The 20351-nt window shown below is 39.4% G+C and overlaps 1 protein-coding gene across 1 annotated transcript in view; it reads left to right on the forward strand.

Annotated features, from left to right (window-relative positions):
* DTNBP1 (dystrobrevin binding protein 1) overlaps positions 1-20351 on the forward strand; it is a 97007-nt gene that overhangs the window by 14459 nt on the left and 62197 nt on the right. Inside the window, exons 4-5 of the mRNA XM_061147595.1 lie at positions 762-822; positions 8979-9111. Coding sequence (XP_061003578.1) covers positions 762-822; positions 8979-9111 — 194 coding nt within the window. The remainder of the gene's footprint in view (positions 1-761; positions 823-8978; positions 9112-20351) is intronic.

A 20351-nucleotide genomic window follows, 5' to 3' on the forward strand; every position in this document is an offset into this window, starting at 1 on the left:
ATTCTTTTGCCTGTGGATATGCAGTTTTCCTAGCACCAGCATATTTGTTGAAAAGACTATCCTTTCCCCATTTAATGATCTTCGCACACTTGTCAAAAGTTATTTGACCATACATGCAAGGGTTTATTTCTGGGCTCTATTTCATTGGCCTATATGTCTCCTGTTATGCCAGTACCATACTTTTGATTATTATAGCTTTCTAGTAAGTTTTGAAATTAAGAAGTGTGTGTCTTCCAACTTTGTTCTTTTCAAGATTGTTTTGGCTTTTTTAGGATCCCTTGATATTTCCTATGAATTTTATGATGGATTTATGAAAACATCCTGTTTCTCTTCATATTTTCACCCACTAATTTTAGCATCTATTACAGTTCTTGCTTGAAATAATTCATTGTGTTTACCAAATGGTGATTTTCTATTTTTCTCATTTTTTTTTCTATCATTATTTATTGGAATTCTGTAAGGAAGAGGTTTTCACTTCTGCCCCATTTGTTTATTTGGTTGTTTATTTAAATCACTGCAAGCTCATGGCTGTTGGTTTTCATCTATGAGCTCTAACCCATTTCTACCATTATTTTTTCTACCAAATCTGGTGTCCTGGATTTGGCAACTAGAAGCCCCTTCAAGCTGATGTCTGTGTGTTTGCAGAATGTCTCCATTACTTTTTGAGCTTTTCCTTTCTGAGACCACAGGTCATATTTTAGATAGGAGTTTTTAATGTGTGGCTTTTATTTTGAATATTTTTTTTGTTTTGCTTTTCTTAGGTATGAAGATACATGGGCTGCACTCCACAGAAGGGCCAAGGAATGTGCAAGTGCTGGAGAGGTAAAGAATTGGCTCATCTTATGGGGAAAATATACTTTTGCAGCCTTAAATGCTTGCTTTAAGAAATTAAATTTATAATTGTGTTAAAATGTTTGACAGGATATCTTAAAGTGAATTTTATAGTTGATTATGAAACACCCTAAATAAAGCACTTTTTTGTAATTTTTAAGTCAAGTAATTTAGTTAGCTTAGAGAGTTTATAACTTTTATTCTAGAGTCGCAAGTGACTGTTCAGTTCATCGAGGTATAATGCTTTAAATTTGAAGTCTGGTACCTTTGCAGTTTATATAAATTATGTCATTTCTTTCTACTCACTATTTAAGAATTCCTTTGGCGGGGGCAAAAGTTTAACTTTGCTCAGTCTACTTAAAATCATTAATTTGCTTATTAGCAAATAAATATAAAAATCTCAGGAGTAAACCTCAATAACTTAGAGAAACAACCTATTTTCTAGCTCTATAGAGTGTGTAATGAATAAAAGTGACTTATAATTAAAATTATCTGGTATATGTACTTAAAGCTTTTTTAAGCCAAGATCAAATACTCTGCTACTGATGTCAGACTTTCTTTCTAAACTCATGTCTGTGATTCTGACTTTTTAATTAATTTAAACTGACTTTACCATTTACCTGAATTAGTGAAGCTGTAATAGTTACATAGAACATGGTAATACACATGATAAAATTTAGACATTAGTGTTTCTCTTAGAAATTACTGAAAAAGGAAGAATATAGGCTTCTGTCAGTAAGGCGGACTAAATATTTTGAAAAGTGCTGTAAGTGTAAAACCCCTAAATGCTGGATAGATTTGAAAAGCAATTTTTTTTTTTTAATGCAGTAAGCTTACAAAAATTAAGGGAAGTCCTAAAGGGCCAAAACAAGCAAACAAAAACAGCAGGGAACTGAAATGAGAGTGGCTGAAAAAAAACAAAACATGGAAGCAAGATTCAAATAGGAAAACAAATGTCTTAGAGATTTATTCGGATAGGAGATTTTTGTCTATGGGGAACTGAGTCTGCGACTCCTGCATAAAGCTCTAGATACTCCTGGTGAAAGGTTAATTTAGGACATTTTTAAAAAGAAAGAAAAGAAAAGCTACCTGTTGGCAAAAGGAAGCAGCAAATTCTTTAAAGCACACCTAGAACACCTAAAGGTTGACCATGTGCTGGCCACAAAGCAGTTCTCAACAAACTGCATGTAAATCAAGTCATACAGAATATTCTGTGATCCTGGTGCAGATGCCCCTGAAGGGTGGTATAGGAAAAGAATTTTGAAAAATCCATATGTTTGCAAATTAAACATGTATATTGTGCATCATTTATGGTTCAATAATTACTACATGCATATTGTGTAAGTTGTCAAAAACTACTTGGGAAATTTTATAGACAAAAAATAGACTGAAAGTCAATGAGCTAATCTAACTTAAGAATTAGAGAACAGAATAAATCATTAAGGAAGAATGAAAGAGATGATAAAAATGAGAGAAATAAATAGAATGTAAAAATACAATAGATGCTAGACAAAGTCACAAGTTCTTAGAAGACTAATAAAATATGGTAGCTATCCGATTATATTGATTAAGAAAAAAGGAGGAATAGTTTTAAGGATTAAAGAATATAACTAGCTATAGCAGAGAGTGAAAAGATAAAGAGTTTGTGAACAACTCTAGGACACATTTGAAAACAGGGCAAAATGGCAAAATACTAGAAATTTTTACTAAAGTTTTAGTTGCTCTGTTGTGTCCACCTCTGTGACCCCATGAACTGTAGACCACCCTCCAGGCTCCTCTGTCCATGGAATTCTCCAGGCAAGAATACTAGAGTGGGTAGCCATTCCCTTCTCCAGGGGATCTTCCCAACCCAGGAATTGAAGCCGGGTCTCCTGCCTTGCAGACAGATTCTTTATTTTGTGACTCATGGGGGAAGCCCAGAAATTTTTACTAAAATTAATTCTAAAAGCAGTACAAATCCTGAATAATCTTATAGCCACTAAAGAAACAGTGTTAGTAGTTAATCTTTTCACTAGGAAAGCAACAGGCCCACCAAGTTATATAGGAGTTCTATGAGACTTTCAGAGAATCCACCATCTCAATGTTAGACAGACTCCTGCAGCAAGTGAAACAAGAGGAAGCTGCCCTGCCCATTGCATGAGGCTAGAATAACTGATCCTGAACCCAACAAGCGAAGTACAAGAAAGTGAAATTGGAGTCCAGTCCCGTTCATGAATACAGATACAAAAACTATAAACAGAATAGAGGTATGAGCTCTCACTTAACTTCAGCAGCCTGTTTCTGGAAATCAGATGTTCTGTGCATTCTATCCAGGAACTTACTTGACACACTCTAAATTGGAAAAGTCACAATGTGTTACTACCAACCCCAAGCCCTCCGCTAGCTTTCTTAAATATTTCTGTTTAAAAAATTCTGTAGATGGTAGGAGTTTGTTAAGACATCAAGTGCTTCATCCACAGCTTTCCGCCTCCAAACCTGAGATTTGCACTGGTTGACACCCAGCTGCCTCGTGTGCAGTGATGTGACCCCTCAATACCAGCAGTGTGCAGGGCCTGCCTCTCCTTTATGATGGGCTCCTTGTACTGTCTTGTGATTCTCGTATTCTGACAATATTGTTTGAAATTTAATTTGAGAATCTTCTCACACATTGTTTTAAAATCTATATCAAGCTTAAATGTAAAGTTTTCCTATATAAATATGAGTCAGAACTTTGTGTTTGCTCTGTGAGTGTTGGATGATAACAAATAGTGTTCTGTCTGGGAAACAACCTGCTATATATGGCTGTGTTGACAAACTAAATCCAGTCTTGCATTAAAAAAAAAAAAACAAAAACCAAATCGGTTTATTCCAGGATCGAAAGGTTGGCTTGACATTAGAAAATCTTTTATATGCAGTTGACCATGTTAACAAGTTAAGAGAAAAATATATGATCATCAGATGCAGAAAATATATTCAATGAAATTAATTCAGAGTAAAACATTTTAGCAAGTTTTTAATAGATGGTAACTTTTGTCCTAATAGCTACCAAAACCTGCAGTATTTGACTTGCAGTACTTTGATTTCATAGTCAATCATCTTACTAAATCATCTTATTCTGATAATTTGCATCTGGGATGGGAGTTTTGTGAAGATGGGAGGGAAGAAACAAAAACCTACCAGTCTTTTCATTTCTTCATCTCTTTTTATAGTGGGTAGAACTTCCAATATAGTGTTGAATAAAAGCTGAAGATCTTGGTTCAGATTTTGGCTCCAGCAGATTTAAATGTGAAAGGGAAAACTACATTTTTTAGAAAATGGTGGAAAAGCTAAGATCTCAGGGCAGAGAAAGGTTTCTTTAACAAGGCACAATAAACACCAACCATAAAGTAAAATATTGATAATTTTTATCAAATCTTCTATTCATCAAGCAGTACCATGAAAAAGTTAAGCAGTTCACAAAACAGAGGACTAGTGTTCAAAAAACATGAAAAACCTCCACACACCCATTAAAAAAGAGAACAGTAACCCATTAAAAAGTGCACGAGAGGTATGACCAGGCATTACCCTGAACAAAAAGCGTGAGTGGCCAGTAAATGTGAAAACATGTTTAAAGTCAATTAGAAGGCAAGGAAATACAAATTAAAACCTCAGATTTACACTCATTAGATTATCAAGCATTTAAGAAGCCTTGACTTTTCTGTACAGACAGTCATTACTCACTGATGACAGTTTTCCCTTCCCCAGCAGCATGATGGGGAACAGCTAGAACTAGGGAGTGTAAATCGATTGGCACAGTGACTTTAGAAAAATGAGCTGGCATGAAGTAAAAATTGAAATTCCACAGAGCTTTTGAAACAACAGTTCTACCCCTAGGGAGATTTCTGTAGCATTATGTCCCCAGCTTTGCCCTGTGATGTTATGTGCCTCACACCTCCTTGGGTAACATTGGTATGTTATTGTTTGTTCGTTATGTGTGACAAACAGATGAGAGAACTTGAAGTCAGAGGTGGCTAGGCTGGGGGAGGTCTAGCCCAGTTGAGCCACTGGGTGGTGGGGGAAGAGGGTGCAGTGAGGAGCTCGGTACCTGGGATGTGTTGGAACCTAATTTGTGAAAATTGCCTCTGTGCGCCAGATTTGTTCCAGAATGTTTATAGCAGGTTTTGTTGAAACTTTAGACAGTCCCAAAGTTTCCCTATGGTGTAAATTATTATTTATAGGATCAGGGACTTCCCTGATGGTCCAGTGGCTGACTCCATGCTCCCAGTGCAGGGGGCCTGGGTTCCATCCCTGTTCATGGAAATGCTGCAAAAAGATCAAATGCTATGCAGCAATGAAAATTAGTGAATCGCTACACCTCCGGGTATCAATATGGATGAATCCCACAATGTTCAGTGAAGACTGTATCCTGTAGAGGAGCTCTAACAAAAGTTGTTCTTTTGATTATAAGAAGCATTTCATAATAAAATATGTTGGAGATATAATGTCCTGGAAGTTCTGTCTCTGAATTTATTATATGGGGGGGAAATATATAATATTTTCATAGTTGTATACTTTTTTATTGTAAGACCCCTATCTTATCAAAAGTGTCACTGTTGGTTTCCAGAAATATAGTTCGCAGATTAAAAAATGAAAATTTATTTTAAATCTCTCTGACATATTATCGAGACATACGTAAAATTTTGAAATGTGTATCTTTAATAAACTGTTTTATTGTGTATTTTGTCAGGCCATGCTCATGTGTCTTTAGTGGCCTTTAGTCAATGTCAGTCTGCCAGGGCAAATATACTTAAGGATAATTCAGTCTTCTTTGACAAGTTATTTTATACTTAACTACTTTAAAGCTAATTCTTATTTATAGTCTTAAAATTCAGAGCCATGTTGCTTTAGCAAACAGTTTGTTCAATGTAGCTTTGCTGTCTAGACTTTTTCTACAAGTTTTTTTTTTTTTTACAAGTTCTTTGATTTGTTTTTCCCTCTCTTAGTATGTAAATAAACACATAAATTGATAGTGACTTAGGGGTTAGATTCTGAGGGTAACTTTCTAAAGTTAGACTTCCAGTGCATTATTTGCTTATGCTTTTTATTGTGAAATACTTGCTTGCCTTCACATTGAACTCTTTTAAGACTCATGCTTGGACAGCTTGGTGTATAAGCTGGTTAAATCAGGCATGCTTCATTCTCTTTGGATTCCGACTTGAATCTCTTCTGCTTGTGGTGGGGAGTGGACTGAACTGGGTGTGGAAATGCCTGGTTTCTGCAGTAATGCATTTTAACCTTGGGCAGATAAACGGAGTCTCTCTGTTTCTAGTTGACTCACATAAAATGGTATAACACCATTCACCCTGCTTAGCAAACGGAGTTGTTTGAAAATCACATGAACTAAGTGAAAGTGAAAGTCGCTCAGTTGTGTCCAACTCTTTGCAAGCGCATGGATTCATCCATGGGCTTCTCCAGGCCAGATTACTGGAGCGGGTAGCCTTTCCCTTAGCCAGGGGATCCTCCCAACCCAGGGATCGAACCCAGGTCTCCCTCAGTGCAGGCGGATTCTTTACCAACTGAGCTATCAGGGAAGCATTCCCCCAAAATGCTGAACTTTTGTTTACAAATATAAAAGTTTTTATGTTGTTTTATTACCCAAATATTACCCCTTTTGAAAATCATTTGGGTCCCAGCTTTTTCTTTTCCTAACTTCAGTGTCCACCAGAAGGACTTTTGTGATGATTTGTAACTTTGGGAACAAGCCCAAACTGTGGGTTTGTCTTGCTACTTAAACTTGATTTCCTGGTGTTAAATCTGGATTTATTCAGAATTGTTTACTTGGAGGAGAAAAATTGGCCTTCTGAAGATGGCTCCTTCCTTATTAAAGCTAAAGTACAGTTTCTCAGAACCTTTTCTTTCGCTACTTTTCACTTTTCTTCCTTTTGTGTCCCTGCATACACAGTCCTTAGAAGGTGGATTAAGGGCATGGGCTTAAGTGTCAGATTCCTGAGATTGAATCTAGGTCCTATGTGGCCCTTGAGCAAGTGACCTGTCTTCCTTGCACCTCAGTTTCTTCTTCTGTAAAATGAATATAGTAATATTGCTCTGTTTACAAGGTTGCTATGTGTTTAATGTAAATTGCTTAACGCGGGGCCTGGCACATAGAAAATGCTCAAAATGCTTTACTCATATATTACATAATTGTCGATAATGATTTCGGAGAATCCATTCAACATCCCATTCTTCTAAATTAAAATAATATTTGAATGTATTTTGATAGATTCTTTTTATGTACACTTTTTATATTGTATATACAGAATATGATTTTGAATTTCGTGGAAGGCATGAACTATACTGTACTTAAGTTTTAATATGTTTCATTTTAATTTTCAGTAATATTTATATCTAAAAATTGTTTATTCTAGATCTTTCAAATTATTAACACAATTAACCACTGCAGTTAAGATTTAACAAACTTTTTAAAAGATATGCCATGTACCAGGAAAAATACCTTTTATCATCATCAGCCCTGTGATACAGGAAATTATTTTTTCTTTTATTAGTGTTTAAAAGCTGAGGCCTAGAGGATTTGTGAGGCCTACTCCAGAGTAAAGCACAATTTTTTTTTCTTTTTTGTTCACCACAGTATCTTCAGTGCCTGAAACAGAGCCAGGCAAAGAGCAGGTGTTCAGTAGAAGCTTGTTGGCTATTACAGATGAATCCTATGGGCAGGGGTTCTTATTTCAAGCCCTAATTTTCTTATTATTGCATCACAGAGAAGCTGTATTAGCCACATTAATCTGTTAGCAATGCTCAGTATTTTTTAAACTGCTCTCTGGGATCTTTATATTGGCTGGCACAGGCATTTTTAAGCATGCAGAATTGATGATCATGCCCCTGGTGTCGCCTCTCCAGCTCAGCTGAGGCTTGTGTGTGAGACGGTGTGTGTTACCCCTCCGACGTGGACTGCCTGACAACGGGGAGAGGTGTGAGGTGGGGATAAAATGAGGAAACAGGGCAGCTTGCTGATCTCTTTCTTGTTTTTATTTCAATGTTGTGAATTCCTGGAATATTAAAATGTAGAAGCTAAAACAATCTAGCACCACATGCAAATAATTTTATATCTTATTTTGGTATTTTTATTCCTCTGAAAGGTCTTTCTTTAGTGAAATTCAGTAAAAATCAGTTGTATTTGTGTTTCGAACTCTTGAAGAATCTTCATCATGGGTTGTATAAATTGCCCCTTTTTTATATAACTTAACTGTGAACTCTTTTATATTAAAACTTTATATTTTACAGATAAAGTTCAGATATACTTCCTTTTGTTATATAATGAATTTTGCAGTCTTTATTGTGCAACATGCAGGAATCTTCCACAGTTCTTACTCATCACTAGTGTTGTTTTCAAAAGGTAACCTCCGTATGCCGCTTCTAAATCTTATTGTAGGCCTTTCCCCTCTCACCATGTTAGGACCAAAACAAAACTGTCTGGGAGAAACTGCTGTCTGTCATTTTCTTTTAGTCTTCTGGAAAAGAAGTCAAAATTATTTTAGGCTAGCCTAGCGTCTCACATCCCTGCTATTAGGAAGCTTTCACATCTGAATTTGTTAGTGTAAATCCTTTTATCCTTTTTTATGAAATTGTTCATTTGCCTCAGTGATTCCTTCGTATACAAGTACCATTTATCTTACTTTATTCAGTGAACGTTCCTTTTTAAATGGAAACTGAATCATGGTATATTCTAAATGCATTAGGGGACTTTTCTTTCAAATAAGTCCTTTTGTAAGGCAAATAATTACCCATTCATTATGTCTCGGGTTTGTTTTTGTTTGTTTTCTTTTCAGTTTGTTAGTGGTTGTTTTCTGTTTTATTTTTTCTAGATTTGAATTGTGCAAATACATGGTTTACTTAGAAACAGGGTGTAGTTAGAAGTGAGTTCTAAGGTCATGGCTGAACTTTCTCCTTCCTGGGTTAAGATGCACTGATACAACCTGTAATTTGAGGTTTTTCTGCACTGGTTATTAAGGTGGTTCTTTTCTAAGAAAGAAAACAACGCCAGTCTCCTCGGAGTGTCGTGTTGTCTGGACCCAGTAGAAGGGCTTTTGCAGATAACACGGCTGGCTCTCATTACGCTGGTCTGACCTCTGTGCCTGCAGTCCCTGGGCCTGACCCTCCCCTTCGTGTTGCAGCGGGTGGATGGCGAGGTGGTCATGCTCTCCGCGCACTGGGAGAAGAAGCAGGCGAGCCTCCGGGACCTGCAGCAGCAGCTTCAGCAGCTTCCAGGCCTCATCGCAGACTTAGAATCCCTGACGGCAAGTCTGAGTAAGTTCCCCGTTCGCCTCCAAACGCTGCTTGTAGGAAGGAAAATAATTTGGCGTGATTCCAAAGCTTTCTAAGAATACATTAATCTTATTGCTTAACAGGATTTGGAGGGAAATAGTTCTAATTTATTTCATATTTTGATTAACTGACGATTTGACCAAAAAACGATGATTTAAAATGTGGAAATGATCTTTAAAATACACCACGACCTTTTTCTGCCTCCGTTCTGCTCAGAAAACATACTTTTGTTGATTCTTAAAGTGACTTGGGGTTGTCTTCGTGACTTTAGGTCTCTGTTTAATAGTGTAAATATAGGAAATGAAAGAGGTTACGGTGGCTTTGCTATGACTAAAGGCTGTACTCTGGAAGTTGTTGCTTTTAATACTGGGTGTACTCAGAGCTTCATGTCTTGAAATATGCTTTTTTTCCCTCCTTAAACTGATAAAAGATCATCAAACAGATACAATTAAGTGAGGGTACCTGTTTGGCTAACTTTATACCTTATGGAAGATTATATGTTTATTTTTTGTTTTTACTGGGATGAATCATGCTGATATTTGTTTCTTGGGCTGATATTCAGAAAATTGACTTTTATGCTTGACAGCGCCACATCATAATATAACATTGTGGCTTATTATTTTCTAACCAAGCTTAAGATCTTAGTGAAGTAAGAGGTAGGGGCTATCTACATAGGAGGTGAATTTCTTGAGTTAATAACCTGTCTGAGTCTTAATAGCTAAGAAGGTGTAAAGATACCCCATCATCTCTTCTGATTTTCAATACCACATTTTTAAAAGCAAAACAGAGCTGATTTACAAAGCAAGTAATTAGCAAAGCATAAAACTTGTTTGTGTGAATAAAATGAACCCGATTGGTGTTTGGAATGCCACTGCTGATAATAATAGCTAACATTTGTAGCGCCTACTATATATCGGAGATGGTTAGGTGCTTTACAGACATTATTTACAATCCTCACAAGATCCCTGCAGAAGTAGCTTTTATTATCCTACCTTACGGCTTAGGCAAGTTAGGCTTGGAGGGGTAGAGACTTGCTCAGGGTCACACACAGTAAGATCTGCATCCAGGATCCCAGCCGCAGTGGTGACGGACTCAATGGAGGATGAGGCATTTGGAGTGGCACCTGTCAGCAGACTCCGTGACCCACGTTCTTGAAGCCCTGGAATCAGTGTTCTGTTATTTCTGAAAGCAGGGTGGGGGAAAAGAGACTCTGGGTTTAGGAGGAAGGCCCTCTGGCCTTATTTCCCTCTTGTAGGTGTAGGAATGGTCCTTCTCAAGCCTTTGATAACTGACAGAAAAAGCCTCCTAGACACTGGGGGAATATTCCTTTTAGCCACTTTCTGTTCAGCATCTCTTCGTGTATCTCTTTGAGTCTTTGTTTTTCACTGATGGTGTATTTCTTTGCAGAGACATCCACCTATGATACTATCCCCCTTTCCTTTCCAGCCTAAATTCTATTTATAAATGTTATTTGTTTGATGCCACTCTGCTGATTAAATGCATTTGGCCTCAGTTCTAATTATTCTCATAGTTGATTCTACTTAAGATAGAGTATAGTGTATTTTTCTTCTCAATTAGGATTCTACTGTCCTGAAGAAGTGATGTTTAGTAATGTGATACCATCTTCAGAAACTGCATTTTGACTTTTTAAATGAATGTGATGGGTTTCCCAAATGCTCACTTGAATTCTGTCTTTACTAATCCGAGAACATCGACCACCAAAGGCAAATTAAAGCTAAATTAAAGCAAATTAAATTAAAGCTGAAGTATCAGTCTTGACAGTCACTTCCAAATAATTTAATTTTTATTTTTCATTGAAGTATAGTTGACCTACAATATTATATTAGTTTCAGGTGTACAACATAGTGTACACTTAAGTACACTGTGTGTACATTGTGTTTTATAGTGATTGACCCTGGTTCAATCAGGAAGATCCTCTGGAAAAGGGATAGGCTACCCACTCCAGTATTCTTGGGCTTCCCTGGTGGCTCAGCTGGTAAAGAGTACACCTGCAATGCTGGAGACCTGGGTTCAATCCCTGGGTTGGGAAGATCCCCTGGAGACGGGAAAGGCTACCTACTCCAGCATTCTGGCCTAGAGAATTCCATGGACTGTCTATCCCATGGGGTCGCAAAGAGTCCGACACGACTGAGCAACTTTCACTTTCATTTTTTTCACCCGTTATATACATTTTGAATTGATCACCATTTTAAGTCTAGTAGCCATCTGCCACCATACACAGTTATTATAATATTATTGACATTCCTCTTATTGTAAATTACATCCCATGAGGTACTTTATAATTGGAAGTTTGTACCTCTCAGTCTCCCTCACTTGCTTCATCCAGCTACCCCACCACCCTCCCCTCTGGCAACAACTACTTTGTTCTCTGTATCTGTGAGTCTTTTTCTGTTTTGTTCATTCACTTGTTTTGTTCTTTAGATTTCATACACAAATGAAATCATATGGTATTTGTCTTTCTCGGTTATTCCACATAACATATTACCCCCTAGGTCTATCCATGTTGTTGTGAATGGCATTATTTCATTTTTTGTTTGTGGCTGAGTAATATTACAGTGTATATATGTACCACACCTTTTTTGTCGATTCGTCTTTTGATGGACGTTTAGGTTTACTTCCATATTTTGGCTATTGTAACTAAAATGCTGCAGTGAACATGGTGGGGGCACATGTATCTTTCCTCATTAGTGTTTTCATTTTCTTCTTGGATAAATACCAAGGAGTAGAGTGGCTGGATCATATATGGTAGTTCTATTTTTGATTTTTTTAAGGAACTTCCATATTGTTCTCCACAGTGGGGGCTATACCAAATTGCATTCCCACCAACAGTGCCCGAGGGCTCCCCTTGCCAGCACTTGTTGTCTTTGGTAATAGCCATTCTGACAGGCGTGAGGTGATACTATAGTTTTGATTTGCATTTCCCTGATGACTAGCCATGTTGAGCATCTCTTCATGTATCTTTTTCCAGGTCCTTGGGAAAATGTTTATTCGGGTCCTTTGCCTATTTTTTCAATCAGATTGTTTGTTTGTTTGTTTGTTTTTGAGTTGTGTGAGTTCTTTATTTATTTTGGATATTAACTCCTTATCAGATAGATCATCTGCAGTATCTTTTCCCATTCAGAAGGTTGCCATTCCATTTTGTTGATGGTTTCCTTTGCTGTACAAATATCTTTATAGTTTGATCTAGACCCATTTGTTTATTTCTGCTGTTGTCGTTGCCTGAGGAAAACATTTGGAAGCCAAATTTGCTGGCTGTATAAATACATATCTATATTATTAATGCATTTTATGAATTCATTTTAATGAGATTATGCACCATTCTTAGAAATTCGAATCATTTGGTTTTAATGCTTACCCATAAACTGTGGATTTCTTTATTTTGGGGGTGAAGTGAAAGTCACTCAGTCGTGTCTGGCTCTCTGTGACCCCATGGACTATACATACAGTTCATGGAATTCTCCAGGTCAGAATACAGGAGTGGGTAGCCTTCTCCAGGGGATCTTCCCAACCCAGGGATGGAACCCAGGTCTCCCACATTGCGGGTGGATTCTTTACCAGCTGAGCCACCAGGGAAGCCCAAGAACACTGGAGTGCGCAGCCTATCCCTTCTCCAGCGGATCTTCCTGACCCGGGATTCAAACCGGGGTCTCTTGCATTGCAGGCAGATTCTTTACCACCTGAGCCACCAGGGAAGCCCCGATAGCGTCCCTTTCAGGGGGTAGCCTCAGAATGCTCTTTGTCATTACCTAATTACTTTGATATAGTATTACAAGGCTTAGTCAAGCAATAATGAAAAATAAAAATTGCTTAGAAGAAAACAGTAACTAATCTATATGTAGTCACAGGATTCTCTTAACTTCTCTGAACTTTTTGCCCTTTCACTGTCAAATCTAATACTATATCCATTCAGTCCCTATATTTCCTAGGCCACTTAACTCTTTTAGTCTTGCCTTGCTCTCTAGAGGGTCTGCCCTTATTAAAGAATAAGGGATTAATATGATGTGAGCAATTTGGACCTTTGATGATGCTTTTAGCTGTGTTATCCTGTGGCTTAATAAATATGGCTCCTGATTACATGCTCCCTCAGGAATTAAGTAAGAACAGATAATCCACTCATGTTGTTTTTTTAATGGGATGTGATCCATCCAGCTTACAAAGACTGTATAATTGATAATCACTGGTAAGGCTTGTCATTTAAAAAAAAAAAGGGTAATAAATAAAGGTATGCTGGGAATTGGGAAAGAAGGGCTATGAACTGACTTTCAGATCTGGGTTTGGACCGCAGTTTCCCAGCTTCTTAACTGTGAGACTCCGTGGAGGTTTCCTGACTTCTCTAAGCTTTAGTTTCTTTGCTTTTAGGATTGAAGAAAAGAGAACCTGCTTCACAGGGTGGCCCAGGGTGCCTGGTATGTGTTAGGCATCGGTGACTCCCGTGCGCCATTTTCGGGCTCAGGGCACACAGCAGTGGGCAAGACCACGCAGCTGTCACCAGGATGCTCACTTTCTCCTGGGAGTCTCTCTGGCCTTTGCAGATTTACAAAACCATTGTCTTTGAGGGGAGGATTGGATGGGTGTTACACAATTTAGCTTGTCCTACACAATAGTTAAGAGTGCAAAACCCTAGTGTGAAATGCGAGAACAGTGTAGTATTCTGTATGTTGAAAAATAGTATGTAAGGATAGAATGGAATATTGTCCTCAAGATTCTGTACACTTTCTTGGTTTAGTGCTAAGTCGTGTCCAACTCTTGCAACCCCATGGACTGTAGCCCACCAGGCTCCTCTGTCCATGGAATTTCCCAGGCAAGAATACTGGAGTGGGTTGCTATTTCCTTCTCCAGGGGACCTTCCTGACCCAGGGATCAAACCTGGGTCTCCTGCACTGCAGACGCTCTCTTGCGTTGCAGGTGGATTCTTTACCAGCTGAGCCACCAGCCCTTTCTTGTTGTTCAGTTGCACAGTGTACTCTGCATATAAGTTAAACAAGCAGGGTGACAATATACAGCCTTGATGTACTCCTTTCCCAGTTTTGAACCAGTCCATTGTTCCATACTGGGTTCTAACTGTTGTTTCTTGACCAGCATACAGGTTTCTCAGGAGGCAGGTAAGGTGGTCTGCTATTCCCATCTCTTTAAGAATTTTCCAGTTTGTTGTGATCCACACAAAGACTTTAGCACATCAATGAAGGAGAGGTCAATGAAGTAGAGGTAGATGTTTTTCTGGAATTCTCTTACTTTTTCTGTGATCCAGTTGATGTTGGCAATTTGACCTCTGGTTCCTCTGCCTTTTTAAAAATCCAGCTTGTACATCTGGAAGTTCTTGGTTCACATACTGTTGAAGCCTAGGTTGAAGGACTTTGAGCATTACTTTGCTAGCGTGTGAAATGAGTGCAGCTGTACAGTAGTTTGAACATTCTTTGGCATTGCGCTTCTTTGGGATTAGAATGAAAACTGACCTTTTCTAGTCCTTGGGCAACTGCTGAGTTTTCCAAATTTGATGGGATCTTGAGTGCAGCACTTTACAGCATCATCTTTTAGGATATGAAATAGCTCAGCTGGAATTCCATCACATGCACTAGCTTTGTTCGTAGTAATGCTTCCTAACGCCTACTTGACTTCACACTCCAGGATGTCTGGCTCTAGGTGAGTGACCACACCATTGTGGTTATCCAGGTCACTAATGCGGCTGACTGTGATTCAGATCATGAGCTCCTTATTGCAAAATTCAGACTTAAATTGAGGAAAGTATGACCTAGTGGTTTTTCCTACAACACTTATTCTGTGCATTTTACTGTGAAACTGGTAAGATGTTTGGAACATATTCATTGAATTCTCCTGAACTGCCACTAGAGGGTAGTCTAATCCTATTCCTATTTTAAAAGTCTAAAATGTCAAGAGCTTTTCTGAATTCTCTCTGTTGCTTAGTTTATTTCGTATGACCTACTTAAAAAGACACCTTCATCTAGAACAGAAGATTCTGTTAATTCTCAGATAACAGTTCTGTAAAGAGAATGACAGCCTTGTACTGAGCTTGCTTGCCTCTCTCTTTCAATCTGACCTGACCGGATACATTACTGTTCTGCTTTCTCTGTACAGAATTTGAGAGTGCATCTGGCTAGGAGACTGTCACAGTTTTTACAGTTTCATGAAACAGATTATCTTATGGTCCAGGTTACGTTCTGAGATTAGACCCTTCAAGGGACATATTAGCTCCCTTTCGACACGGTTTAGTATATACTGCACAGATCTCATTTGTCGCTTGATGGCTTTCTAATGCCCGCCTCAAAGTTCCTTGTTACCACTCCATTATTACCTTATCACACCAAGAATGACAAAAGCATTGGAAGACTCTTGTGGTCCTTTAGTACCTGGCCTCCTGTGACCTATGTTTTTGCAGAGATTTCTTTGTTCTCTGAGGCTAATTATTTTTGCTAGAAAATACTCATTAAGTGTGAAGTTATGAATTTTAATGTGCTGCTCCACTCTTCATATGCCAGTGGTTACACTACACAGAGTATGTATCTGAAACAAATGGCTCAAAGGAAAATTCCAAACAGCACGGCTCTTCCTCTGGGACAGTCTCCACACGAAGGTTTGTGACGCTCTTTCCTGCCCAGGTGTCAGGCTCTCCCAGATGGCCCTTCCCAATAAGATTCCACCCATCTTCTCCACTGATCACTAACTGAGACATATACTGTTGTTATAGTGAGCAAAATGGTGAGGCTGGAACTTCTTGTGAAGGTCCTTTTGTGTCCCTGGAGGCCTGCTAGTGTTTTATGCACGGGCATTCTAATTCTAGTTACCAGATTTACTGAAATCTGTGACTATTTCCTAGCAGGAGATGAGCAGGGTGTGACAGGGAGATTAAATCTCTGCCTGTTTAAATTCAAAATAAAATATTCAGAGTACATACCATATATATGCTTATTATTTAAAGAGATTTTTGTAAAGTTTTTCATATAAAAAGGGAAGAAAATTCATGTTCATTGGTACAGTTCTTATATATTTTATTACTGACCTCAAGCCTGATAAGAGTTAAAATGGAAAAGTTCCATTGCTGCTTCTGCTTTAACTCACTGGGGCCTAACTTGATATACTGATAACAGTGTTTTCAAAGTTCTCTGCCCATGTTTAATTCGCTCATTGACAAAATTTAGCATAACCTCCTAATATGTAAATTAGATGAATATGAATCATAGATTTGCTTTCTTGATTATTATTTTTTGTTTTAGAGTGATAGAATCATTGTATCTCCAGAAATCCTTCTTAATTGAATTCAGCAGACCAGATGTTTTGTTGTTGTTCAGGCACTGATTTGTGTCTGACTCTTTGTGACCCCATGGACTACAGGACATCAGGCTTCCCTGTCCTTCACCATCTCCTGAGTTTGCTCAAACTCATGTCCATTGAGTCGATGATGCCATCCAACCATCTCATCCTCTGTTGCCCCCTTCTCCTGCTGCCCTCTATTTTCCCGGCATCAGAGTCTTTTCCAGTGAATCAGCTCTTTGCATTAGGTGACCAAAGTATGGAGCTTCAGCTTCAGCATCAGTCCTTCCAGTGAATCCATTAGGGTTGACTGATTGAATCTCCTTGCAGGCAAGGGACTCTCCAGAGTCTTCTCCAACACCACAGTTCAAAAGCATCAATTCTGCGCTGCTCAGCCTTCTTTCTGGTCCAACTCTCACATCCGTACATGACTACTCAAAAGACCACAGCCTTAGCTAGATGGACCTTTTTTTGGCAAAGTAATGTCTCTGCTTTAATATACTGTTAGGTTTGTCATAGCTTTTCTTCCAAGGAGCAAACATCTTTTAATTTCATGGCTGCAGTCACCGTCTACAGTGACTTTGGAGCCCAAGAAAATGAAATCTGTCACTGCTTCCACTTTGTCCCCATCTATTTGCCATGAAGTGATGGGACTGGATGTTGCAAAAATATAGGCTTTACCCTAAGATGTTTACAGAATGCTGAGAAAGATGAGAGGACAGGATAGTGGCATAATGTCAGAGTATGAGTCCTGGGCAGGGTTCATAGGTCAGTGGAAGCACAGATGAGGGAGGGAGAGCTCTGACCTGAACTTGCCAGGGAGATGTGGGGTTGGGGCGGGAAGCAAAGACCCCTCAGGACAGGCAGGCACATGTGGGACCCTCCTTGGAGTCATAAGCGGTCGTGAGGGAGGGTGGCAGTGAGGCTGGAAAAGTAGCCTCTGGGCAGGGAGTGAGAGGTCCCCGAGTGCTCGGGTAGGGAATTAAGCTGTAAGTTCTCAGGGGCCTTTGAAACTTCTAAAGGGGAGAACTGGGAGTTGGGCAGGAGCCATAATGTGACCCCGGACTCTCCCGGGCACTGTAAGTCTCAGGTGGCCGTCCAGCACCAGGACACAGTGCTGGCCTATACGTCAAAGCCTGTCTGTTACCCAGCCCCCTGTATGCTGAGGATAACATGTCTGATGCTAAAGGAACCAAGTAGCTTAGAGCTAAATGGATTCCGTATTGAATGCAATTATTCTAGTTCTTATCACTAATCAAAGTGAAATATCCTTTAAATAATCCTGTTAGCTATGATCATCTTGTAAGACCCTGTCAAACTAGTTCTAACAGAGTGAACTGGACACTCCTTCTTCAGGGCCAGTAGCACGAGCTCCCAGGCTGAGGCTCCCACTCGTTTTTCCATTTAATATAAAAAAAAAAAAAAAAAAATCTGTACAGCAACTAATACATTAACATCATTTTTCCTTTTTTCCTTTCCATATATATATATATACTCCTCAGGTACCACTGATGACATTTCTGAAAATCAATTTTTCATTGATTAAAACTTAGATTTTTGCTAATTGTTTCAGGTTAGGCTTTCCACAGGCACAGGTAATAGCTGTTATATGTGACCCCTAAAGATAGATTCAAAACTGTTATGGACTGTGTTATCAGACTTTTCCAGACTTAAACTGATCTACAGTGAAAAATCAAATATGATAAAAGTCATTACCTAAAATGTTCTTGAAGAGGAGTGCTAAACTACTTGCCATGTTTTAACTTTTCAGTAAAATTTAATTTTTCCTCCTAAATCCATGTCTTTTTTTTTTCTTTTTTAACTATAACCTTGCAAAAAAAAAAAGAGAAGCCCTATTTTTAAACCGAACTTCATATATATTTTTAAAATTTTTTGTGTTTTTGTTTTTAATATTGTATTTTTAAGAGTCTAACCTCTACTCTAGATTTTTAATCTTTGTTTTTAAGTATGTGATATAAATTTTGGACATTTAAGAATCCAATATTCAGTTCCCATTTTTATTCAGGAGTGTGTTGATTATTCTCTCCCAATCTTGACTCTCTGTTTTCTATCTCAGAACACTTCTGTTTCCTCCTTTCCCCTTCTCTTCCCAATCCAATTCTGTGAATCTTTGTGGGTGTCTGGGCTACGGAGAACACTCTGGGAACAGACAGCTGCGTAGATCTGTGTCTCTCCTCTTGAGTCCCCCTTTTTCTCCTCCTGCTCATCTCTATCTCCCTCCTCCCTCTCCTCTTCTTCATGTAACTCTGTGAAACTCTCTGGGTGTCCCTCACGGTGGAGAATCTTTTCACCATTAACCTAGAAGTTTTATTATCAGTGCTGTATAGTTGGAGAAGACTTGAGACTACTGGAAGAATAAAACTGAAATCCAGAGGCAGGAGACTTGAGCCCAAAACCTGAGAACACCAGAAAACTCCTGACTACACGGAACATTAAGTAATAAGAGACCATCCAAAAGCCTCCATACCTACACTGAAACCAACCACCACCCAAGAGCCAATAAGTTCCAGAGCAAGACATACCACGCATATTCTCCAGCAACGCAGGAACATAGCCCTGAGCGTCAACATACAGGCTGCCCAAAATCACATCTAACACACAGACCCATCTCAAAACTCATTACTGGGCACTCCATTGCACTCCAGAGAGAAGAAATCCAGTTCCACGCACCAGAACACCGATGCAAGCTTCCCTAACCAGGAAACCTTGACAAGCCAATCATCCAACCCCACCCACTGGGTGAAACCTCCACCCCATGTCTTTTTAAACCGTGACGTGAAGTTGCTCAGTCGTGTCCAACTCTTTGCAACTCCATGGACTGTAGCCCGCCAGGCTCCTCGGTCCATGGGATTCTCCAGGCAAGAATACTGGAGTGGGTTGCCATTTCCTTCTCCAGGGGATCTTCCCAACCCAGGGATCGAACCCCGGTCTCCCGCATTGCAGGCAGATGCTTTATCCTCTGAGCTACCAGGGAAGCCCAAGCCATAGTCCCTACCAAGTACAAAAACACAGATATTTAGTAGAGTTAAAATTTAGGATATTAAAAAATGTGGGGACTTCCCTGGTAGTCCAGTGATTAAGACTCTGCCTTCCAGTGCAGGGGGTGTGGGTTTGATCTTTGGGGAACCAGGCAGAGGGAACTTCAGTTTCCCCCATAGTTTAAGGGCGTCCCTTGTGGCTCAGCTCTTAAAGAATCCACCTGCAATGCAGGAGACCTGGCTTCAACCCCTGGGTTGGGAAGATCCCCTGGAGAGGGGAAAGGCTCCCCACTCCAGTATCCTGGCCTGGAGAATCCCATGGACTGTATGGTCCATGGGGTCGCAGAGTTGGACACGACTGAGTGACTCTCACCGGGGAACTAAGGTCCCACATCCCATACCATGTGACTAAAAAAAATTTCTTTAATGTGTTTGTTTCTGGATTTAATATCTGTGGGTCAAACAGATTCATTTAAAACGGGGAAAGTTTGCATCTTAGTAAACCTAAAACTGCAGGTTGAAATTCCGGAAAAGGAAAGGGAAAGTATTGGTCGCTCGGTCATGTCCGACTCTCTGCGATCCCATGGACCGTAGCCTAGCAGGCTCCTCTGTCCATGGAATTCGAAACTTGCTCCTTCTGTTGGTGCTACAGAAACTAACTTAGAAAGTCACGTGGCAATCTAGTGGCTAAGGGAAGGAATTAGACCCAGCGCCCTTGAATCTTAGCTGTGTGAGTGAATCTATGGCTGGGAAGCAGCACAGCCAGCTTGCCTTCCCTGCCCCTACCCCCATGACACACATTCTTGCTGAGTCTCATGCTCACCTGTCTATGTCAGATGCCTCTCCTCTGATTTTTCACAGGCCCTCACCCTCTGTCAGGCTGTGTTGTCTCTGAAACATGCCTCCCCTCCACTTTGAGCTCTCTGAGCACACGGT

The sequence above is a fragment of the Dama dama genome, chromosome 7 (genome assembly GCF_033118175.1).
Source record: "Dama dama isolate Ldn47 chromosome 7, ASM3311817v1, whole genome shotgun sequence".
NCBI lineage: Eukaryota > Metazoa > Chordata > Mammalia > Artiodactyla > Cervidae > Dama > Dama dama.